The sequence below is a fragment of the Tiliqua scincoides genome, chromosome 4 (assembly GCF_035046505.1).
Source record: "Tiliqua scincoides isolate rTilSci1 chromosome 4, rTilSci1.hap2, whole genome shotgun sequence".
In the NCBI taxonomy this organism is placed as follows: Eukaryota; Metazoa; Chordata; class Lepidosauria; order Squamata; family Scincidae; genus Tiliqua; species Tiliqua scincoides.
In genome coordinates, this window is record NC_089824.1 from 98,511,075 (window position 1) to 98,536,131 (window position 25,057).

The 25,057-nt window shown below is 49.0% G+C and overlaps 1 protein-coding gene across 1 annotated transcript; it reads right to left on the minus strand.

Annotated features, from left to right (window-relative positions):
- Positions 1-2,124: 2,124 nt before the first annotated feature.
- Positions 2,125-9,844, minus strand: IRX2 (iroquois homeobox 2). The gene is made up of 5 exons (XM_066625523.1): positions 9,458-9,844; positions 7,305-7,719; positions 5,323-6,102; positions 3,699-3,769; positions 2,125-2,676 (listed from the first exon to the last, which is right to left on the minus strand). Exons 1-4 carry the CDS (start codon positions 9,698-9,700, stop codon positions 3,726-3,728), a joined length of 1,482 nt encoding a protein of 493 aa, XP_066481620.1. The 5' UTR covers positions 9,701-9,844; the 3' UTR covers positions 2,125-2,676; positions 3,699-3,725.
- Positions 9,845-25,057: the final 15,213 nt, after the last annotated feature.

Genomic DNA, 25,057 nt, shown 5'->3' on the forward strand with positions numbered 1-25,057 from the left:
GGGGCAGCTTACACAGGAGAGCTATCCACTGAACGGATTTGGTAAATTTTTGCATTGGACAATGTCACCCTAAAGGATTTTGCCGGTGGGAGGCAATATGTTCATTTAATAAGAGGGAAAAAAACACAGATTTTATTGAAGGTGTATCAATACGATTCACAAACTTATCTCAGTTCTTGTATACATGTTTCTGTGCTATTACAGCACAAGATACATTTGATCAGTAATTTTTGAGTGGCTCAGGAATAGTCGTTCCAAAGATCATGAATTAGGCCTGACTTGATTTAAAAAATTGCCCCAATTATTGACCCATCCTAAGTGTATTGACTTAGAAATCAGTTATATTCATACCAACAGGAAAAATTCAGCCTAAGTGGCCAACAGTGTATGTATGTCTACTCAGAAGTAAGGCCCATTGAGTTGAATAGGGCTTACTCCCAGGTATAGGATTGCAACCTAAGGTTACAATACCATACTTACTACATTGGAGCATGTCTCATGGCACTCAAGGAGACTTCTGAGTAGACTTGCATAGATATGTACTGCTTGGATTGCAACCTTAGAAGTGTGTGTGTGTGTGTGTGTGTGTGTGTGTGTGTGTGTGTGTGTTTCTGATTAAAAAAATAAGCAAATCTCCCCTTTGTCAAAGAGATCTTAGTCAAAGAGAGGGCAGAGATCTGTCTTTTGGTTTAGGCTGCTCTGCATGCCAAGGGCATGATGATAACAATACTATTATTAACTATTATTAACAGTATTTATATACCGCTTCTCAACTAAAAGTTCACAAAGCGGTTTACAGAGAAAAATCAAATAACTAAATGGCAATAATTGTATAAGTATTAGGCAAATACATTTTAAATCAAATAAAGGATTTCCAACATTCCTGCAATTACCTGCCCAGATAGGCACACACAAATATATATATATATATACACACACACACACACACACACACACAGGCACACACACACACACACACACACACCCCACTCTTTATCCAGTTAACATTCCCCAGGCTGAAGCCTGAAGTATCTAAGATCACTTTCAAATGCCCTTTCTAACAAGCCCCTGAGCAAGAGGCCACTAATTTTCAGTGAACAAAAAGCCACTGGAGAGAGCCCCGTTTGTCAATATCAACTGGTCCAGCAATTTCCAATCTTCAGACACATCGGCCTATCTGAGCTGGCAGATGTTTAGACAAGATTTTATAAATTGTTCAATATCAGCTCGTAATGAACCCCAACTGACCATTCCAAAGCAGCTAAAAGCATCCAGGATCTCCCCTGCTGGGATCTAATAATGCTCTCACGCTAGAACATTATTAATCATGGAATAAAATAGATGAGCCTCTTGAAAAATAAGTGTATGATTGATTAAAGGGCAATCTAAGAAGCTATTATTCTTGTTTCATAACCGTAAGTTATATTCACTCAATTTATCTTTGGGGAAGAAAATAAATGGTTGTTTGTCTCTTTATTGAAATTATATTATATGGGAATTCTCATTATTTGCTGGGGAAAAAATTGCAGCGATTGTTTAGCTATTTTATGAGCCGAAGGTGGATCTCTTAGGTGATTACCGCATTATGGATAGAGCAGTACATCCAAAAAGGAGAATGAAAAGGATTTTAAAAGGGGTGGGAGTATTTTGAATGCTTATTTGATTTGGAGGGAAGGTAGTTCCAGGGCTTTTGAAGATATTGATAAAAATCAAATATGCATACTTCTTTAAGTTGTAAGCTAAGATGGCATTTTGAATGAAGAATGTAGCTCTAAAAACAACATGTACAATAGCTGCAAAAAATAAATTGCATGTATTCTAAACCACAAGATGAACTCTAAAGGTTTTCATTGTCCACAAATATGTTCAGCACAGTTTAATAAATCATTTTGCTTACATTCTAAACATTAAAGGAGCCATCTTAAGCTGTTGTTGCCGTGATCATATTTTATAAATTGCCATACATATATATTTTATAATTTATAAAGTATGATTTTATAAATCTCATGAATAAAAACGCCACCATCTTATTTTAGACTAATCCGTTTTTATTTACAATTAAAGATATAAATTAGTAAAGAATTCTTGTTAAACAATGAGGGATTGTATAACCATCAATGTCTCAAATAAAAACCAGGCATAATTTATTTACAAAAGAGTTGGGATTCCATTGCAATACAACTTGCATAAATTACTAGAAGCTCTTATATCATTACAAAAATAAATATCAAATTTGTTTTCACTTTGTAAGTACTCAAGTTCTTCAGTCACGGTTTCTTTAATTAATCGCTACTGTATGCATCTTTTACAAAGAGTTTGTACAATAAATCCTATCACACCTACAGAATATATATATAGATAGATATATATACCGTGGCAATGAAGTGATCAATTCAAGATATCCTGAGAAAAAACAGCTTTTTTTTTTCTTCTTCAAAGTCACACATACATTGGAGAAACTAGACTATACCAGCAAATTCACATAATGTCCAACAAAGTTCTGGTTTAATAATTAGAGAGAGTCTGTAGATTTAATAGTGCTCTGTGGTCTTCTTTATACAGTGGCACAAGATGTGATCCGGATTTAGAGTTTTGTTAGAGATATAGATATAGATAGATTAGCTTGGGGAGAGATGATGGCTTGTTGACTTTTCTCAAAGCAATTGTGACACCTACCTGTGGACCAAGGAAAACACCAGATCATCCACAATCCTTGAGTTACATGCTGAATGTTTAGAAACTGAAGGCAAGCTGAAATGCTTTTTTCTTCCTTAACACCATAGAAGGATTAAGGTTTTTATTTTTTCAAGAGGGTAGAAAATACTTGGCCACAATATACTTTTTTAAAAAAAAAATCTTAACCATGGCAGCTATTTGAAAATAAAGGGGAAAATGGGCAATTCACCAATTTTGTTGTTTTTTGAATGCAGCCAGAATCCACCTTATTGTCTGCTACTTGAAATGTATACATATACATTGCCAAATAAAATTACTTCTTATTTTGATGCACAATTCTTAAAACTGAATGTTAATATAACTGTCCTCTGCACATGCTCCATTGAAATGAATGAGACCTGCTATTCATTTCAATTGGGGGGGGGGGTCACACTGGACCAGTGCAGAAAACTTCCTTCTTATTTGGGCTCTATATTAATTGTGAAAAATATACACTGTAATAAGACATTCTTGGGTCTATTTATTTAGTAGGCTTTTCTACATTTCAAGCAGTAGAGTGAGACGATTAGAGGAAATCTGACTGAATTCCAAATGTGAATAAATGTTCTCCTTTTCATTTCAGTGGGGCTAGTGTAGGAGAACTTCCTACTAGATTGTGCCCTTAAACTGGAGACAAAATTCACTTGCAAGGTAATTATCAGCAAACACTGCCATTTACATATTTACTCAAAATACAGGTTTTGGGCTTTTTTTTTTTAATTTGATGAGAATTTGATGGGGAAAGGATTGAAAAGGACCAAAAAAAAAAAAAAAAGGTAAAAATGCAATAGGCTCTTCTTTGTAATGACGCTCTCTGGTAATGAAGCAGGAAATTAACATTAAGCAAGTTTACAGGCTGAGCAATATGTCTTGAAGCTGATGCCAAAAGATCTTGCTAAGCAGTGTAACCAAATAATTTTTTTTAAAGGGAAAAAACGGCAGCAAAAAAGAGAACAGAAAGAAAGTAGTCTAGTCTCACTTACTTGCCTGGTTGCTGTGTGATTGCACTTCTATAGGTATGGTTGTACTCCTACTGTGCACACTTCAGTGGGGTCTGTCAAAATAGAAGCGTCAGTTAGTCACAGGACACAGCTGGCTAACTAGATTATACACTCTGGGCATGGCCCAGCTCCCACTCGAACAAAACCCCCAGCCCCTCTTGGAAGCCCTTTCCCTGAGTCAGTATTTCTCAACTGATTGAGGGCTGGAGGGAAGGGGGTGTTCATTTGGGAACCAGGGATCTTAGAGCCCAATCCTATATCTGTCAACCCAGAAATAAGTTCCATTATAGTCAATGGAGCTTACTCCCAGGAAAGTGTGGATAGGATTGCAGCCTCAATTATTTATTTTTAAGATAAGGTGGCTTGTATTAATTTTCTAGAGCAAAACAAAAAGATTTTGGGGGAAGGTATGCACTTAAGGCTGCAATCTTAAACACAATTACTTTAAAAAAAAAATCCCACAGAAAACAGTCTGCAATCCTATGCACACTTACTGAACTCGGTGAGACTTACTTCTGAGTAAGACATGGATAAGATTGGGCTGTCAGTTACTCTTAGGAGCAAGTTGTCAAGATCTTGTGAGGCATTGTTTAGGCCAATTGCACATGTTATTTTATCCCCCCCCCCCCAGAAACGACGCTTCCTTGTTTACTCAGGAATACTAAAGGAGAGCTATATTGATATTCACCAGATGTAAAAGCAAAAATAATTTTTAATAAACCAACGAAACACAAAACGATTGGACTGACTTAAAATATTGCAGGTTGCTTTTTTTTTTTTTTCCAGCCCAAGTGTCCACGACTTAGATTTTTAAAGAAGCATCCTTTTAATTACACCTGTGTGTTTCTTTACTTCCCGTCCTTAAGCACATTAATTAATTAGGAGGTGAATCCGATGGTTTCCCCTGCAGCCTTCAAACAGAGGCGCTGCAGCGCTGCCCACGGTGGAATAGACGGGCTGCTATTCAAAAGATCGCCTTGGAATCTCCGGGGCTGGAAGCGGCAGCCCAGCTGCGCCTGCCCGAGTGCCTCTGGATCGCGCGGTTGTCAGAGGCCAACATCCCCTCCTCCCCCAGCCTTTTCCCGCGACGGACTCTGGTGTGGCCAGCCGCGGTTGTGTCTCTCCTTCGCCCCCCCCCCCCAAGGAATCGTGCTATTGCTAAGGGTACAGTCTTATCCACACTTTCCCGGGAGTAAGCCCCATTGACTACAGTGGGATTTACTTCTAAGTTGACATGGCTGGGATTGGACCCTAAGAGCACAATTCTCTACATGTCAACTCAGAAGTCCCATAGTGTTAAATGAGGCTTACTCCCAGGAAAGTGTGGATAGGATTTTCTGTGGACAGAAAAGCCCAATCCTAGGCATGTCTACTCAGAAGTAAGTCCCATTAGAGTCAATAGGGCTTACTCCCAGGTAAGTGTGGATACAACTGCAGCCTAAGAGCCCAATCCCATGCATGTCTACTCAGACACAAGTCCCATTAGAATCAATGGGGCTTACTCCCTGGTAAGTGTGGATAGGACTGCAGCCTAAACCCCCTGGCTGGCCCTCCCGGCCCTTCTTCTCTCCCCAGGAAGTCAAGGGCCACCCCCGCCCCCGCCTACCTTTCTTGGAGTCCGAGCTGGAGACCTTGTAGTGCGGGTCGAGGTGGCTGGCGAGCGGCTTCCCAGAGTTCTCCGAGCCCTGCTTGAGCGCAGAGGCGCCTCCGCCGCCAGCTAAGGCCGCCTGCCCGAGTCCCTCGCCGGAAGCCAGGGCGGCGGCGGCGGCCGAGTTGTACCGCAGGATGCCCTGGCCCTGGAGGGCGTTGAAGTTCCCGTAGTTCGTGTAGTTGCCGTAAAAAGGCGACGTGTAGTAGATGTGCCTGCCCAGGAGGGAGGAGGGCGAGTAGGCGGCGTTGTGCGGCGTGGAGGACGGCGAGGCGGCCGGCTGGCAGCTCTGGCCCAGGCCGTGGTGGTGCGGGGGGTGGTGCTGGTGGTGCTGGTGCGGGGGGTGCTTAAGGTCCGACGTGGCGATCTCCGCCAGAGACCAGAGCTTGGGCTTGCTGGCCTGCGTGGGGGCCGCCGACGGGGGGATGCGGGCGTCCAAAGCGGCCTTGTGAGCGTTCCTGGCCGAGTCCTCCCCGTGGGGGTGGCCCAGCAGAGGGGCTTCCACCCCGGTGAGAGGCGAGGAGGTGACGGGCTTCGCCTGCAGGCCTCTGTCCACCTCCTCCTCCTCGTCGTCGTCGTCGTCCTCCTCCACCTCGTCCTCGTCCTCCTCCTCGTATTTGTCTTTGCACTCCGAGCCGGACTCGCAGAGCGGGTCTCCCGCCCTGCAAGGGACCTTCTCGCCGTCCGATTCGGCCGAGCAAGAGTGATCGGTGAGAGAGTCCACCTGCAGGCTGATCCCTGCAACGGGAAACCGGGGAAACCGTCAAGGAAACCAGGCAGTGGGGCGCCCCCAGACCCTCCCTCCACCCCACAAAAGCTCCCGTTCTTTGATCTCCGATTAGCATTCCAACACACGCAAGCCCTTGTCAGTCCCCCCACCCTCCCCCACAGCGTCCAGTCTCTGCACAACACACACACACACAAGTTCTGAGCAACAGGCCTGCGTGAAGGGATTCCCTTTCTCCGCGTCTTGCAACGGAACCCTCTTTCTTGAGGTCTCGCAACTGAACACTTTCCAAACCCGTGGGCCTTTGGCCTCCCACTGCTGTAGGAGGTGGGTCTCGTGGCTTGCTCCTCGCAGGACCGGGACTCACTCTGCTCAGTCACAAACTCACTTAGGTGGCCTTGGGAGAGACACTGGCCTCCCACCCTTCCTCTGCTATTGTTATTGGCCTCCTCGCCAGGGCTGTTGTCAGGATTCCCGGGACAATGTAGACGATGCGGTTGGAACGCACGACCAGGGTCATTATTAAATCATTGGAAACTAATAGGCTTCTAGCGGTGAGCAGCGTGGCCCCGCTGGAAACTGGGGCTGCAATCCTTACCCCCTGCTAACTGGTTAAGAGGCACTTTTTCAAGTGGGTGCTCCTCTTTTATTTAGCAGGGGGAGAGTAATTGGCCCACCTCACCCCCAGCAGTGTCTTTTCTAGTGGCTGACTGCTGGTGTTGCAACGTTTTAGATTGTGAGCCCTTTTGGGACAGGGAGCCATTAGATTTATGATTTTCTCTGTAACCGCTTTGTGAACTTTTTGTTGAAAAGCGGTATATAAATACTGTTGTTGTTGTTGTTGTTTGCACACTTACCTAGGAGTAAGCCCCATTGACTATAATGGGACTTACTTCTGAGTAGACATGCCTGGGCTTGGGCTCTAAGTCTTCCATGGCACACCCATGACACCTTCGGAATTAAGGCGCTCCTCCCCTGAGTATCGTAGAGAAAGCAAGTAGGAACTTGGGGACGAACGTGGGACAGTCCCTGCAATGCAGTCCGGTCAGGGAGAGGCCCATCTTACAGATACCCTGACCCGGGAGTGAGCCCCACTGAACTTGCACCAGAAAAACTTTGCTTAAGAAGGACTGCAGGCACAGGGAGGCAGCAATCGGGAGGCCCGATGGACTGCAGGCCCACGCCTCTCCCTGTTCCACTGAGATTCGCTCACCTTCATCCTCCGCAGACGTCTCGTTGCTGTCGCGCACTTTGTCCGACGTGTCCTCCTTGCCCCGGATCCCACCTCCGTCCCCCTCCAAGTCCTCATCCTCGTCCTCGCTCTTGTTGCGGGGCGCCCAGGTCATCTTGTTCTCCTTCTTGAGCCTCCGCCGGGCGTTGGCGAACCAGGTGGAGACCTGCGTGAGGGTCATCTTGGTGATGATGGCCAGCATGATCTTCTCGCCTTTGGTCGGGTAGGGGTTCTTGCGGTGCTCCTGCAGCCAGGCCTTCAGCGTGGCCGTGGCGTCCCGCGTGGCGTTCTTCCGATAAGCCGGGTCGTTCAGCTGGTAAGGGTAGGCTGGGCTGCCATAGGGGTGGTAGCTGATGGCTCCGCTCATACCCGTCGTGTGGGCATCATAAGGAGAGCTCTACCAAGAATTTTAAAAAAAAAAAAGCAACAGGGCAGTCATTTAGTGGCTCTGCTAGTGATTAGCCCCAAGTCAAGAAAAGAGCAGTGATCATCCCTTTGTATGCTGCCGTTCACTAAGGAACAATTATTTCAGCAATAAAATCTTTATCTCCCTGTCTTGTAAAGCTACATTTAAAAAGTCTAATTTAAATCTACATCCCTCCCCCCCCCCCCGGAAACTGCTGACATTTTTGAGCCCAATCCTATGCATGTCTATTTAGAAGTAAGTCCCATTAGAGTCAATGGGGCTTACTCCTAGGTAAGTGTGGTTAGGATTGTAGCCTTAGAGCCCAGTCCATGCCTGCCTACTCAGAAGCAAGTCCCATTAGACTCAAAGGAGCTTACTCCCAGGAAAGCATGGATAGGATTGCAGCCTTTGTCTTTTACTCTTTGCAATTTATCGCAATTCAATGCAGACTTTTTTTTTTAAGTTTTCCCCTCCAAAGGCCCTACAGGTAGTTTCTTAATATCTTTCCACTTTTCCCCTCCTCCTTCATTTCTTCGCCTGGTTGCAAGGATATTTCGTCTCTTGCTACAGGGGGAGAAAAAAAAGGAGAGAGACAACAAAGCCCCCCACTTAGCAATTCACTTCGCTAATGCATTGCAAATCCAATTTGCAAACCAGAAGATATGCACCGTCTCGAATTGGTCAAATGCGATATAATTAGCATTTTAATTCGCCCTTTAAACGTTTAAATTGCGCTGATTTAAAGTCTGCATAATACAAGGGTGTGGAGAGTGGGAGTAAAAAAAAAAAAATAGTTCAGCAACTTGATAACTTTCAGAGCCAGTCTTGGAAATGAAGCGACCCAGAGCTCCAAATTTAACCTGATGTTCTTAATAGCCCTTCCCCCCCCATCGCCAACAATACGGCTTGGCAACTTGCGCCTGCTTTTCTTCCGCCACGAGAAAGTCAAACAGAGGAGCGTTTGAGATCGGCTCCCATTATCCTAAATAAAGATCGCCGGGCTGGGAGAAAAGGGAGGGGGGGAGAGAGAGGGAATACTCCAGTCAAAGGCGGTCCATCTGATATCTCTTGTGCGCTGAAACAAAACGAACCCTTTGCCCCACTTTCCCAGGACCGATTTACAGTCCAACCCTAGGCGCGACTACTCAGAAACAAGTTCCATTCTAGTCAATGGGGCTTACTCCTAGGGAAGCGTGGATAGGATTGCAGCCTGCTGCCTTTAAGCCTTGCACCGGTGTGCAGTCGCTGCAGAATAGGGACCCTCGCCAGCGCGGACACGCTTTCCAGGCGCGGCGAGGAGGTGGGGATCCTTCCCAAACGGCTGCTCCTGAGAGCAAGCCCCTGGAGTTTGGGACACCGGGTTCAATTCGGAGGAAGCCGACCCCCCCCCCCCCCGCTGTCAGTTGCACAGTACGACGGAGAGGGGGGGAGGGAAGAGAGGCGAAGAAAAAGTGTGAGAGGGAAAGAAAGAAAGAAAGAAAGAAAGAAAGAAAGAAAGAAAGAAAGAAAGAAAGAAAGAAAGAAAGAAAGAAAGCCAACTGCCCTTCCTTCCCGCCTGCGCGGTGCCCAGTGTTGGGCGGGTTGTTTCCACAAGGACCCCCAGCCCAGCCCGCCTCGGAGGTGCGAGGGGGGAGCGATGGATGAGGAGGAAGATGAGGATGAAGAGGATGGAGGAGGAGGAGGCTGGCGCCCAGGCGGGTGGTTCGCTCCTGGCTGGTCAGTTACCCACCATGTAGGAGGGGAATCCCGTGGCCGGGTCTGTGGAGTACTGGAGCGGGCTGCTGAAGCCGGTGGCCGCCGCCTGGGCTGTGAACGCCGCCGATCCGGGGTAGGGGCTGAACGCCGAGCCCGAGGACGACCTGGCCAGCTCCTCGCTCCTGGGCGCCGCCAGCGCCGACGCCCCGTAAGCCGGGCAGGAGTAGAGCGCCAGCGAGCCCGGGGGCTGATAGAGGTAGCCCTGAGGGTAGGACATGGCTGGCCGGAGGGCGGGCGAGGGAGCGGGCAGGAGCGAGGAGGGGGCCTGGGCTGAGAGCTGAGCCGCTGCTGCCGGGCGCTCCCGCCGCCGAGGAGCTCACAGCGTCCCCTCCATAGGCAGGAGGAGCGCGAGCCAAAAGGAGAGCCGGGAGCAGGCAGAGGCAGAGCTGCTCGCCCGGGAGCGCGCGCCCGCCCGCCCGCCAGCCAGCCAGCCCGCGCGCCTGCTCCTTCCCAGCACAGAAGTCAGCCGCTGCTGCGGCTGCAGCAGCAGGAAGAGGAGGAGGAGGAGGAGGAAGGCATCTGGGCGAGAGGGGCGCGCGGAAGAGCAGCAGGAGGAGGCGCCTCCTTACGCAGGCAGAGCGCAGAGACCGGGAGGAAAGGTCTGCCTCGGCCGGCACCGCGCTGCCCAGCTCTGCCTCCTCCTCCCCCGCCTCGCTCCAGCGCTCGCAAGCAGGCGAAGCTCTCCCCCCGGCGCCTGCGTCCCAGCCTCGGATTTGGGAGCAGCAGCAGCAGCAGCAGGCATAGGGAGCTGCGCGAGGCGGCGAGGAGTTGGAGTGCGAGGCAGTTTCCCAGGGACATTGGCGAGGCGGGCTGTCCGTCAAGGCGGGAAGGAGGAGAGCAGCAGCAGCAGGAGACGCCCCTCGCCCGGCATCCTCCTGCACCGAGCTGGCAAGGAACGGAGGGGCGGGGCTGGAGCGGAGGGGCCGCCCCGCAGCCTGCCTCTTCGGCGCCTGGAGGCAGGGGCAGAGCGCGCGCCGCGCCGCGCCGCGCTGGAGGCAGGGCCCGGGGACGCGCCGCCGCGGCTGCAACTGGCCTGACGTCGAGGGGCGAAGCGCATTCCGCTCTTCCCAGCACAGGAGGTTATATAGCGTCACGTAGTTCCAGAGCTGTCCACGGAGGAGGCCGGGGGGGGGGGGAGGGCAGGAAGACCACCAGGGCTCCAGCGGGGTCCCCGCGGGCACGAGGCTGACAACTGACGTGCGTGTCTCCTTCCCACTTCGGACCAGCCAGCCTGAAGAGTCTGGAAGGAACTTCCGCGGCACGTCTGCATTCTGATGGACTGGAAGTGGGGAGGGTGGGGGATCCCCGCTGAATGCCATAGGACCAAGGCTGCAATCCTAGCCATACTTATCTAGCAGTAAGCCCCGTTGACTACAATGGGTCTTACTTCTGAGTAGACATGCATAGGATCGGGCTCAAAGGCTACAATCCTATCCACACTTTCCTGGGAGTAAGCCCCATTGACTACAATGGAATTTACTTCTGAGTAGATAGGCATAGGATTGGGCTCTCACTTTCGAGGGAAACGCGGGGGCGAGAGAACCGCGTGGGACACGCTCCGCGGGCTGCGATCACACGGGGGTGGGCAGACCGTCGAACCCTTGTAACTCGGAAGTGGTAAAGCCCGAATCATCCGGTGGGGACCATCTTCCCTGCGCAGAGGGTCACGGCCTTAGGGGTGGAACCCACTCCCAAGTAGATGTGCAGAAAATCGGGCTGCAGGTTCAGGAAACCTGCTTAGGATCCGGTTGCAAGAGCTCCGTAGAGATTAGTGGAAACCACAGAAACAACATCCAGGACGAGAAAGAGGGCTTTATGGCCTTGTATTCATTCATTCATTCATTCATTCATTCATTCCTGCTGGGGCGAAGAGAATTAAAGAAAAAAATTCATGCAGAGAGATCTCAGTCTTGTTTCTGGTGGTGGGAAGAAGTGTTGTTTGTAGTCCTCTTGTATCATTAGAACACGTTTTAATTGATTCTCAATTAATTGCTCGAACATGCTCCCACCCACACATTTTTTTTTTTGCTGGTGCCAACCCGTTTCTTAGAATCGTCGACTTTTTTTTGCGCGGGAGGGGGGATGAACTTGCAGGTTTTATTTCTCCGAGTGGATCTGGAAGAATGGGAGTGGGTGGGATTATGTGGTTATAATCTCTCTCTCTCTCTCTCTCTCTCTCTCTCTCTCTCACTCACTCACACACACCCTTGGAATGAGGAGCGCAATCCGGATATACGTCCGGACTTCTTATGTTCTTATTTACAGCCCAATCCTATGCATGTCTGCTCAGAAGTAAGTCCATTGAGTTCAGTGCGGCTGGCTCCCAGGAAAGCAGACCAAGCCTATGCCTGTCTACTCAGAAGTCCCATTGAGTTCCATGGGACTGACCCCCAGGAAAGCATGCATAGGGTTGCAGCCTCAATAATTCAATACTTTCCCTTCTGCTTCCCACTTGCTCGGATTCCACCCGAGCGCCCGTGTAGCAATCCATCCCTTAAAAGGGCTGCTTTGACAGGCAAAGAGCCCTCCGCTCCTCCTCTGCTCGCCTGCAGGCTTTGCTGGGCGCGCGTTGCCCCGTATTCTTCTGACACTCAAACTCGCATTTCAGAATCTCCCCCTCACGGGTTTGCAACCCCGGGGCCCTGAACCTGAGCTGCGGGATGTAAAGTAGCAGTCATAATCGCATTCCTTGCAGTGTTTCTCAAACTGTGGGTCGGGACCCAATAGGTGGGTCGCAAGCCAATTTAAAGTGGGACCCTCCCCATTCATTTCAACATTTTATTTTAAATATATTAAGATCACAGTGCTGGGTGCAGGCAAAGCATCAGCGGCTGGGCTGTCTTCTTGCAGGCAGCGAACGGAAGCCAAGGAAGGGGCTTGGGGAAGCGCATGGAGCGGTGTAGCTGAATCGGCTTTTAAGGACAGGACATGGTGTGTCCTGCCATCAGGCAGGCGAAATGAGGGTGTAAAGGTGGAAGGGAGACTCTACAAGCGTGGAGGCTCTTAAGTCACAACTGGGAGTAAATCGAACTCAGACTCTTTGGGGTTAGGGAAGAGACCGCTGAGACGGGGAGGGGGGGAGGCAATCCAGCTACTAGAGAGCGGGTCCCTCCCCAGGTCCAGTGCAGAGGCGCTCCTCGCCTTTACGCGCAGACGAAGGGAAATTGGCCTGGCAAACCCCTTCAGTCCCTGGCCTCCAGCGAGGCAGCAGAGAGGGAATCCTGTTTGCACCCCCAAGAGACGGCGATGGGGCGCACCTAAAGAAAGAAAGTCCACGTCCGGGCGTGGGTGGAGGTGCCCACGCCGACAGCTGGCTGGAGCGCGCGTTCCCATTGACGCTGTAATGGCAACTCGTCACTAGTTCGAGATCCGAGTGGTTTGGGGTGAAATCGCATGGATGGTCTCCTACCACTAACAGAGAAGGCGTTTCACGAGGAAATCAGCAGGACCTGAAATCAGCAGGACCTGATTTCATCTACCCCGAAGATGAAAACCTTTCGGCTGAAGGTGCCAACTCGCCTGTCTTTGGTACACGCCACCATCGCCCCCCTAAACACACGACCCCCCCTTATTCTCGCAGCAGCAGGCAACTTGGGACGGCCAAATTAATTAGATCGTCATCAAGCCCTCCGTGATGCCTTTCCTCCCAGTCAAATTGGATGAGCGAAGAGACGTGGTTGCCACGATTCATTATCATTTATTATTATTAACTATTAATCATCATCATCATCATCATCGGAGCCTAGAAGAAATACTTAGTCGGGGGGCAGAACTAATTTCTCCCCCTGTATTCATCAGGCCCAACTTTGTATCAGCGAAGAGGATCACTCCTGGCAGTAAAGGGTTGTCTGTTCTACCACCCCCCCACCCTCCACTTAACCACTGTTGCAATTGGAAGCAGACTAAACGCAATCGAACCCGGGCACATGCCCATTGATTCTAACGAGAGAGATCCAGGGCATGGCTTCTTCTGCATAGAGAGCTCTTGTGGACTCAGAAGCAAGCCTCGTAGATCTCGGAAGGATTTGCTTTCCAGTAACTTGCACCAAATAGTTACACCGCACTCGTTTCCGGGACGGAGCCCGGGATCAGGGGAGGCCAATACGTGGGGTGTCAGTGAATCCTGGGGCGTGGATTTACCCAAAAATACGAAGAAAAGCCCACCTCAGAGCCACAGATCAGATGGAAGCCCAGCCCTTTCCCCAGTCCTTCCACCGTTTGCTTTCCCTACAGTGATGGGAAGCGGGGGCGAAGAAAGAGCGGCGAGTTTTCCAATAAGTGATTAATGAATGGAGCATTACCATTTCAAAAGAGGAGCCCTTGCTTTTGGGCCCATATGCATAATTTTTGTATGGCTTCAAAACAAGCAACACCTCATTGCTGTCACACGCATGTCCAGGAGCGAGCATTTATTATGCCCGCCACATAGAAGAGCCTTCCTAATTTGGCTCCACAGAAGCGCTCTAAATGGGGGGGGGGTGTCCTTGTCTGTCTGGGAGGCAGCGATGATCTCCCCTGGAGTTGGTCTTCTACTACTAAGAGGTGCATCGCTCTCTTTCCCTCTCTTCCTGCCTTTGGGATTCTCCTGAATGGCTGATTCTTCTGCCTGCTGGACAGAAGGGTGTTTATTTTCCTGTCTCCCTATTACTTCTTCAAAAAATCCTCCTCCTCGCGTATCCTGCGCCGTCCTTGCACTGCCGGGCTGTCTTACGTGCGCTTATTATCGATAATAGATGAGGGATATCAAAACGTCTGAGTAGACGCTTGGCGGTTTCTAGGCGGATCCTGGTTGAATATTTCTTTATTGGTGGAAGATTTTGCCCCTTGCTCAGCTAATTCACCTCCGATTTAGCTGAATACCAACTTTTCCCCTGTTCTGGGTAGCCAGTAGCCAAGAGAGAGGAATCCTCGATAAGGTGTGGAGAGAGAGAGAGAGAGAGAGAGAGAGAGAGAGAGAGAGAGAGAGAACCTGGGGACCCCGGATGGCATTTGAAGCTCCTTTCTCCCAAACCACTTAGAGCCCAATCCTATGCATGTCTACTCAGAAGTGCCCCACTGTAGTCAATGTGGCTTACTCCCTGGTAAATGTGGGTGGGATTGCAGCTTTATTCTCTGGGGCTGACTCTTTGAATAATCCCCCCTTTGAAGCGATCCAAGGGACTGTGTGAACCTAATTTAGGGTGCCACCCATACTATGTTAAGGACACTTTTTAAAAATCCCATTGAATTCACCGGAAAGCCTTACCTAACTTACTGTCGTTGGAGTCAGTGGGATTTAAGGATACAAACCTACCAGCCCAATCCTATTCACACTTTCCTGAGAGTGATCCCCACTGACTCTAATGGGAACTTACTTCTGAATAGACGCGCCTAGGATTGGGCTGTAAGTGCACTCACTGGGAAGCCAGCCTCCTTGAAACACACACTCCTTCTGTGTGTGACCACAGCTGGGACCAGCCTAGGAAAAGTGTCGCCGGATCGTGTCCTCCCAGATGCTTTGCTCCAGGGAGAGCCAGAGTGAGGCTCATGCCCGCTACCTAATTTGTGGAGGGATGCCTTTGCCGGGGAGGAGAGATGCATAAAAGGCGCCGGATCACCCAGCCCGAGTGTTCCCCAGAAGTCACGCTGAAAGAGGCATGTCGGTAATTGATTCACGGCTCGTCTTCTTGATAGCAGGAATGCTTTTTGTCCAGGGGGATTTGGAGACGGGCTGGGAAGAAGCAGGAGGCACGGCTCTCTTCCCCTCCCCATCCGTTCCGCTTCTTGTCCCAGGGAGATCCTGCGGCCTCTCCTCTTGTCTGAATTGCCCGGCTGACTTGGGGGGGGGGGCACGTCAGCCACATCCGATCCACCACCCCGTTCATTCACACGAAGTTTTAGGGGGGTTATTACACCCCACCTCCCAAACAAGGAGATGGGGCCTTAAGCCCAAATCACTTGTTTAATCGAAGTGTTAAGTGCGCCAGGCTATACACTGGTGGGCAACTCAAGAATAAACAGGAGGCTGCACTCGTGGGTAAGCCCTACTGATAAGAGAGGGTCTGATCTCTCAACCACCCTACTCAGGATTGCGCAGCGAATGTCCCTGCTTTGGAGACGGAATGGCACTTATTGCCCAGTAAAACTATGTAGGCTCGACCTGCAATTGGGAATACGACAAGCAAGGTCGACATGCGGGGTGATGGTGGTGATCCAGGAACACAAAGAGCTTCACCTGGGAGGACAAAATTCTGAGCAAGGTTCAAAGGCCTTCTCTTGGATAGATCCAAGATGGCTAATAAATAAATACATAGCCAGGAGATCAAAATTAGTTTGCTCTGGTCCCTTTCAAAATGGTGTGTTCCAATCCCAAAGATGTACAGTAGATGCTCCTCTGTATGGTTTGAAACAGAGAGGAGACACCCTCAGCCTTGTCTCGTTTCATACCGTACGATGTGCTGTTCCCAAGAGTTCTATATAACAAGAGCTCAGTCACCTTCACAACAACCGTGCAAAGTCGATCAATACATCACGTCGTCGATGGGACAACTCAGTCGTGTCTTAAGCCAATACAATGATGTGGAAAGCACCTGGGCCCAGTTGGTCTACATTCCAGCTCCTCTGCCTCGTCCATTGCTCCTGGGTGGACTGGAGTCTCTCCCCGAAGTCTCACGTCGGGATCCCGACGAGCTCAGTCTGCGCACGCTTACTCGGCAGTCAGAGGCTGTTTCACACGTGCACTCACATCCAGATGTGTGAAATGACGCGGCATCGGGAGTGATTTCTGTGATAGCTCATTCCCAGAGGTGAGACGCTAGATCCTACAAGAGCGTTTACGCCTTGATGATGTGCATGTGTGAATGGGCCTCCACGGATCTAACTTCCTTATCAGCGAACCCCTTTTCAGTGGGGTGAGCTCACAGATTCAAAGGCCAATCACCATGGAGAGGAATCATGTGCTGTATATGGAGGTGTGCAATTAGCTGCCCAATCCTAGACGTGTCTATTCAGACACGACCCCATTATACTTAATGGGGCTTACTCCCAGGCAAGTGTGGATAGAAGCAACCTAAGTGTACACGTGATTAAGATGCATGTGTGAAGCAGCATGCTCAGTCCCTTTGATTTCAGTGGAACACAGTTCAGTTCAGGATTCTATTAAAAGTGCCTTAAGGGGACGAACATAACACCTAAAGAGGTTTTTCTTGGAAGAAAATTCCGTGGAGGTGTGTTTCCAAGGTCATCTCTGGGTCTATCTGGGTTAAACCGGTCTGGAGAGATGGATCTTGCTTGAGTGTTGGGGCTCTTAGAAGGCAAAGCCTACTGACGTCACCTGCACTTGAAAAATTCTAAGAGCATCAAGACAGCAAAGTTGACCACCGGTGACCTTACTTGGAAGATCTGCAGAGTTCTGTTTGAACCAATCACCTCGTTTTCAAAGGGGAGTGAGTTCAGAATCAGGACCCCTGGCAGGATCTCTGCTGCTACCTGACCCTCTGATGAAAGTGACGGTGGAGACGATTCACACACGGTTCTGATGAAAGGAGAAGGGCTATTTCGGCCCCCCCGTGCTGTTGAGAGGAATTCGCAACTCTTCATCTCCTGGTCTGTATACCGTCCTCTCGCCTCAACCAGTACGGTGGCGAGTTGCGAATTCTTGTGAAGCTCGTTGATATTCCAAGACTTCGATGATCAGATAGACTGCTCTTGCTCAGGAGGAGAAGCTGTTGGGCAAAACAACGAAGAACTTCTGCAGCGTGTTGCTGTTTTCACTCTTTTCCCCGGCTAGCGGTTGAATGCTCTTTCCTGTGCTAGGCTTCAGGCTCTAGCCAATGAGAAACCACCTGACCTGCTGCCCTTACTAAGCCTCGGAGTCTGCTGAAACTACTCTTTCCATCTTGAAATCATGCACAATTATGTCGTGCTATAAAGAAAACATCGTTTTAGGGTTCTTCGAACCACAGCCAATATATCGAAGGATCTTTGGAGTCCCTTTTGTGCTCCTGTCCACGTTCCTGCTCAGAGCTGGGGTCCATCTCCTATTCTTATTGCATCACTGACAGTCCACCTCTAAGCCTGCTTTGAATGTGCTTACTCGGAAGTTAGCTCCACTGAGCCCAATGGAGCTTACTTTTCAAACAGTGGGCTACAATACTTTTTATACACTTTCCTGGGGGGGGGGGCGCCGCATTGAACAGAATGGGACTTACTTCTGAGTGGATTGGCATAGGTTTGCACTGTTAGTAAAGCAGCCTTACTCCACCCTGCTTCCAGCTAGGTTTACCCCGTGAATCCCACCAAGCTCCAGGGACCTTACTCCCAGTAAGTGTCCGGAGGATCGCTCTTGCTTAGAAATAAGTCTTGACACGAACACAAAAAGGGTCTGATCTGCAGGATCAGACCCAAGGGCCACCTGCAGCCCAACTCAATGAAAGTTTGCTCCGGAGTGAATCCCAACTAGTTCAGTGGTTCCCAAGTACGTGTGCACAGGATGGCACCCTTCGCCTAGCATTCCAACAGCAGCCAGTAGGCCCGATGTCTCAGGAAGCTCTCCGAAGTCACCCTCAGCAGACCCGCGCTGCTTCTGAACATGGAGGCTCTACCTGGCTACCATCACGAGAAACCTCGATCGATGGGTCTCTTCCCTTTCAAAAGCCACCCAGCGGCCGTCACAGTTTCTAGGAGAGAATTCTTTCGATGAATCAGGCTCTGTGCAAAGCAGGCGTTCCTTTTGTCTGTCCTAGTCGTAATCAGGGTGATTAGGGGATGCCAGAAGGATCTCACCGAACTCAGGGGGGACTTAATTCCGAGTAAGGATAGGAATAAATAGGATCGGGGCTGATGGGTGCTGTTCTCCCATTAAACTGTTTCATTTCCCCCCCCCCTTCTTCATTTCTTTAAACTATCTCCCTACCTGCCTCCTGCCCCCAACTGGAAGAATGCCCCCTAGTTTCGTTTCGCCTTTTCACGTCGGGGAAAATTGGGTTCAGTTGTCATTGCATAGGTGTTCACACGCCCTCTTTATCTTATGAAGCTAATTTGGTTCTCTTTCAGAACGCATTCTCCCCCCCCCCCCATCCCAGCAGCACCAGTATAACAGCGCATCATTACTGGAAAGTGAGCCTCGCTGTGTTCAGTGAGGTTACTAGATAAAATGCATTGGATTGGATTGCTAGGCTGCAATCCTATGCACATTTACTTGAGAGTAAGCCCTATTAAACACAGTGGGACTTACTCGCGGGTAAAGTATGCACGAGTATGTGTCAGGTAGATAGATCCGTTTAAGATGATGTCACCTGAAAAACTAACTGGGGAATTTAAAGATAATGGGCAGGCACCATCTAAGTAACGTTCAATACTCCCACGCATTTAAATAGGACAGAGTCCACACGTGTCTTCCATTTAAATCAAAAAGGACGTGACACGTGCTTCACTTTGCCTGGATCGTGTCCAGAGTGTTTGATCACTTTAATCAAGGAAAGGTTCATCCCTTTCTTCTTTTCTTTCAAGTAAAAAGAAAAAAAAAAGGCTGACGGATTCCAGATTTAGAAAGTGGAAAGGAAATAACTGAGAATCATTACCCCCCCCCCCACACACAAATCAGTGTGCTTTTTGACCGTGATGTCATATGAACTCTGAATTAAAGACAGACTGACGCCTGTTCATAAATAGAGAACAGAAAGCGATGCAAGGGGAACTGGGAAGGATCAGACCGTGCTCAGTCTTTCAACATTTTCAAACTCCCTTTATTTCAATGAGAGGGAGTTGCATCGTGAGCAGGTTTACTCAGAAGTAAACCCCACTGATTTCAGTGGGTCTGACAGCCCAAGCCCAGGCATGTCTACTCAAAAGTAAGCGCCATTCTAGTCGATGGAGATGACTCCCAGGTGAGTGTGATAGGATTTTAGCCTTATGCCCTTAGTTCATATGGATAGGATTACAGAATTCAGTATCAGCTTAAGTGACCAGATACTAAACCTTTAACCATAGTATAGATTCTATGCTACGAGTCTATTGACTCAAACCGTGGGTCGGGACCCACTAGGTGGGTCGTGAGCCAATTTCAGGTGGGTCCCCATTCATTTCAATATTTAATTTTTAATGTATTAGACTTGATGCTACCATGGAATGTGACTGCACTTGGGGAAATGTTACAGCCCTGAACTTGAACAAGCCACTATGTACAATCTTTTCACAATGCTAGTAAATGGGACTTGTTCCTGGATAAGTGCCGATAGGATTGCAGCCTAGGATTGTGAAAATTTTCCTGCTTGATGATGTCACTTCCGGTCATGACGTTACTTCCTGTGGGTCCTGACAGATTCTCGTTCTAAAAAGTGGGTCCTGGTGCTGAAAGTGTGAGAATCACTAAATTTTGGGATGTGCAGCTCACCATGGAAGGATTTTAAAAGCGGCACCTGCCCAAATTCCCTCTTCTATACATTGTTTAAAGGAATAGGCACTTTGTCGTCCATTGTACCCGGTCACCCTGAGCCTAACCCATTTTTACCTGGCCCACAGGTGTACACTTTTGGTCCCTGTTGCGTATATGCAGCGTTGGGCAGAAAAGTTAATTCGCTCATGAAGTTCCCTGGCTCTCCCAAGGCTGGATCGGGTCCACTGCTGCTTTTTATCCATAGGAGAAGGCTGGATGTGTCAGGAATGGATTTTAAAGTCACAATGGAAAAGGAAAAGTAGTACAGGAAAAGTAGACTCAGATTCACAGCCCAAGGATTTGTGTGCCTCGGGGGAGGCAACTGGAGGGGGGGTATCTTGATGTGGTTGCTGAATGGCTCTTATTTCTCCCTCTATTCTAGCCAATCCAGCCCCAAATCAAACTGCTGGCTGCTCTGGAAGGCAAAGGAACAGGCGGGGGGAACTCGCCGGAAACTTTTCCCTGGGAAAGAGGCGCTCGGCAGCCCAAGTGTCGGGAGGGCGCCCCCTCTCGTCCACGGGGGGGAGTTCAGGTTGGCGCTGCGCGTGAGTTTGACCAGCAAGGGCAACGCGACTCTCTCCAGTCCCACCCCCCCCATTTGAGCTCCACCCCCCTTCCAGTCCGATCCCTCGACGGGGGCCCCCTGAATCCACCCCCCCCCCCGCGCATCCAGGCAGGCCTGCGGGTGGCAGACAAGAGCGTCTCCCGCGGGCGGAGGGGGAGCTGCTGGGCGTCCGCCGGCTCGACAGGGCTGGCAAAGGGGAGAGGACCCTTTCAGGCGGGCGGGGGAGCAGCACCGCCCTGGCAGCCGCTGAGCTCAGGGCGCTTCCAGGCAGTAGTAGCAGACCGCAATCCTCTGCACGCTTTCCTGTGAGTAAGAGCCATTGAACGCAATGGAACTTGCTTCTGAGTAGACATGCCTCGGACTGTGCCCTCAGTCCTCCACTTTAGAGCACCGGTTTTCAGCCCAGAGGTCTCGTGGGCTTGCAAAACTCCGCCCCCCCCGCTTCCTTTCCCCTTCTCCAGTGATCGCTTTTCTTATCGCTCTCTTAACACTAGAGAGCACCTGATCACCTGCTTCGGGCGTCCTGCCGTTCACTCGCGGCCATGGAGAGCAGAGCGCCTGCCAGCCTCCAGAGAAAGCCCCAACCCCACCTTCTGTGCCTGCCCAGGAGCCGCTCACAGGCTTGGTAACGAATGATCATCATCCCCCTTCAGAGTGCAGGTCAGGAAATCCCATTTTGGAAAATGCTCCCTCCTTTTCTGAAGCTCCCTGCAGGTAGAAAACTAGCACAGTAAGCAGTGGGCCAAAATAGAACCCTGAGGAGCTAGGTTTAACCCATTTTTACCCGGCTGACAGGTATTCACATTTGTTCCCTGTTGCTTATATGCGAGGTTGGGCAGAAATGGCTTTTTTAAAAAAAAAAAAAAAGATCTGTGCAGGGGGAGCTTTCAAAGATGACACTGCTCACCTGCAGCCTGAATTAGTACAGACCATTCTAGCACCTGGCATTTTACCACCTCATTCTGCAGTATGTGTAGACCAGGCCTAAGTGGATTTACCAGGGCTACATAGCCTGAACACAATTTAATCTCAATTTAATGAGGGAGTTAAAATGGAAGATCCATTTCTGCCTGTTGGGGTTTGTAAGTAAGAGTTCTGCCTTCTTAGAACTAACTCAGTAGCGTAGCTAGAGGGGGTGCAAAGCACTATGGTTCCAATCCTATCCAATTTTCCAATGCCGGTGCTGCTGTGTCTATAAGGTATGCACTTCTTCCTGTGTTGGGGAGGCAGTCACAGAGGCCTCCTCAAAGTATGGGAACACTTGTTCCCTAATGGGACTTACTTCTGAGTAGACATGCATAGGCTAGGGCTCTAAGTCTTGCAGGGAGCCTCATTGCAGCATGCAAGTGGACCTTCCCTTTAGGAACCAACCCAGGTGATGGGAGCAAAACAGGGGCTTACACCTCCAAACGGGAGGAGGAGGGGCCCCTTGTGCGCAGTGAGGCTCCCTGCAAGACTGAGTGCTTTGCATCCCCTCTAGCTACTCCACTGAACCTAAGGTACACTCCTTTGTGTACCTAAGTCACTCTTCTGGGCTTGCCTCCTCTGAGGGCAGGTCACACTGTTGCTTCTCTGCCACACCATTAAACAATCCAATTCCACCCAATGCAGAGATGGAGTAGAACTGCTGGTGCTCATGAGAATTGTCTTGGAAAGAGGCAGGGTTTGCTCAGCACATCATGTTAGCCTCTCGTGAGCGTGCATACTTTGGACTCAAGGCAGACATTAATGGTTTTACTTCATTTATTTCTTGTTATGCTCTAGTACAGGGGTCACCAAACCCCTCCAAACCCCAGGGGCCAGATGCGGCCCGCAGCAAGCCTCTTTCCAGCCCACAGCCAACCTCTTGTTCCCTGAAAGCCTCTGGCCCACTCAACTGAACATGACCAGAATTGTGCTCTGGTTGTGTCTGGAGGGTGTTCTGAGGGCCAGAAAAGTTGAATGAATGAGCCCATTCATTCATTTATTCACTCATCTAAGTTCCATCTCTAATTTATTTATTTAAATTTTATATTTAAATTTTTTTTCTGGCCCTCCATACCATGCCGCATATTTGATGCGGTCCTCTGGCCAAAATGTTTGGAGACCCCTGCTCCAGTACCTCCCTCCTGGCACACAAGTGTGCTCTGGCACAAAGTTTGGGCATTACTGCACCAGGCAAATCAATGGTTCAGAACATGACAGAGAGAAAATGCCTACATATATTCAACAACTGTGCCCAAGAACTGTGCCCTGGGAATCAATGAGAGGAATGGACCCTAGAATTAGCCCTGTGTGGGGCCCATGACCTAGTGCAAGATGTAAGCAGCATTGAACCAATAGGTAAGAGTGACCACAGTGATTTCCAGTTCAACATATATGTAACTGGAAAGTTTCCAAGGAAGTTCAACACAGACATTATTGTTTTCAAAAGAGTGAATGCTCAAAAATGAGAAAGAATATGAGTGGATGGCTAAAAACATCAAGACAAACTAAGCAAGTTTTGATATATCAAAAGTTTTGAAATTGTTTTCAAAAGAGGGGATTCTCAAAAAAGAAGGGACTAAGAAAAGGGAAGATGGGATGGTAAATCAAGAGGTTCAAATCTCTGGAGAGTGCCTGGAGATTATTTAAAACCAGAGTTACAGAAGCTCAACTAGGATGCATACCATGTAGTAAGAAGGGCACCCCTAGGTCCAGGAGGATGCCAGTGTGCCTTACAAGTGGTCAAGGAAGCTATAAAAGGAAATGGTATAGCTAAGGGGGAGCTAGGGACTACAGGCCCAGGAACTATGCCTTGAGGGGTATCAAGGTACCTCCTCCTGTACCCCACCCCCTACAGGCACTCAGAGAAGTAACAAGTCACTCTGAGCTGCGGACCACTTTTTTCCTCCAAAAAAAGCGGTTGACCACAGAATGGCAGGCAACTGTTCCGAGTGCCTGCTCCCTGGAAGTAACTGGTGGTGATTTCACTTCTGGTTCAGGCACTTCCAGAGCATGACATCAAGCTTCATGGCCCTAGTTGCCAGAGGAACCAGTTACTCCAGTGAAAATTTCCTTCAGAATATTTTGCCCAAGTGATGAAAACAAAAAGGAACATAAACTCTAGCAAAACAAATGTATGCGGGCAATAAGGGATGTGAAGGAAGAATATGAGTGCTTGGCTAAAACCATCAAGGCAAACTAAGAAAGTTTTTATATATCAAAAGTTATACATATCAAAAGCAGGAAACCAGCCAGGGAGGTGGTTGGACCATTAGATAATGAGAGAATAAGATAGACGCTTAAAGGGGATTATGGAGTCTGGAGAGAAACTGAATAAATTCTTTGCATCTATTTTCGCTACCAAAAACATGGGGTAGATTCCCATGCCTGAACTGACTTTCTTAGGGTGGGAGTCTGAAGAACTGAGTCACACAGAAGTGACAAAGGAAGAGGTTCTAGACTGTACTATCAAATTAAAAATTAACAGATCACTGGGTCCTGAGGGCATTCACCCAAGCATTGTTAAGGAGCACAAATATGATATTGCTGACCTTGTAACTAAATGATGTAACTTTTCCTTTCAATCAGCCTCTGCGCCAAAAGACTAAAAGGTAGTCAATGTAATACTGATCTCTGAAAAGGAACCTACAGAGTTAGTTGACAGGTCAACTGGTGAAAGGTACCATTAAAGATAAAATTTCAAAGCATTTAGAAGGACAAGCCATGCTGAAGGAGAATCAGCATGGTTTCTGCAAAGTTAGGTCCTGCCTCATTTACTTTCTAGAATTCTTTGAGAGTGTCAACAGACATTCAGTGGTGTGATCCAGTTAATGTTGTTGTTCCAGGTAGAGGTGATCCAGTTGACATTGTATATTTGGACTTTCATGAAAGACTCTGCACTGGCCTAGCCAACTCCATAGTAGTCATGAAGGTGCTTTATGGCACTTTTGTGACACTCCTGGGCTGGCACAGGGGGGTTTAGGATTGCGCTCTAAATCTACTATCCTGTAGTCTCAACTCATTGATTCTGGTTCTGCCCTCAGGAGCCACAAATTTCTTCCCTTCTTCCATGTTAACTGCCCTTCAGGTACTTGAAGATGGCTATCTTATCTCCCATTATTATTCTCTTGTTCAGGCTAAACATACCAAGTTCTTTTAACCACTCCTCACAGGATTTGGCTGCTGGCAGGAGAGGGGAGAAAGGAGGACCTCTGTAGGTTGAACAGGTAAGCTACCTTCATGGTGGGATCCAGCAGTGCTGCAGTGCAAAACTAGGGCCATTGTTGGGCAGCTAATTAGCTTAAAGTGGACATAGGTTCTCTAGGTGAAACTTGGACTTAGAATTTGGCAAAACAAATACTAACCCCCTTTTCAGACCTGTTCCTCCTTCATGGATCAATGTGAACTTTCCCCAGAGACTGAAGGCCAAATACTATCCAAATTTTCAACCCTGGTGTAGCTGTGCCAATGGGGTGTGCACTGCATTCTGTGGTGGGAGGATAGTTATGGAGGCCTCCACAAGGCAAAGGAACATTCGTTCCCTTGCCTTGGGGCTGCATTGCAGCTGCACTGGTGCTGGAAAGTTGGATAGGATTGGGCCCTGAGTTGGCACAGGTCTGAGTTCACCTATG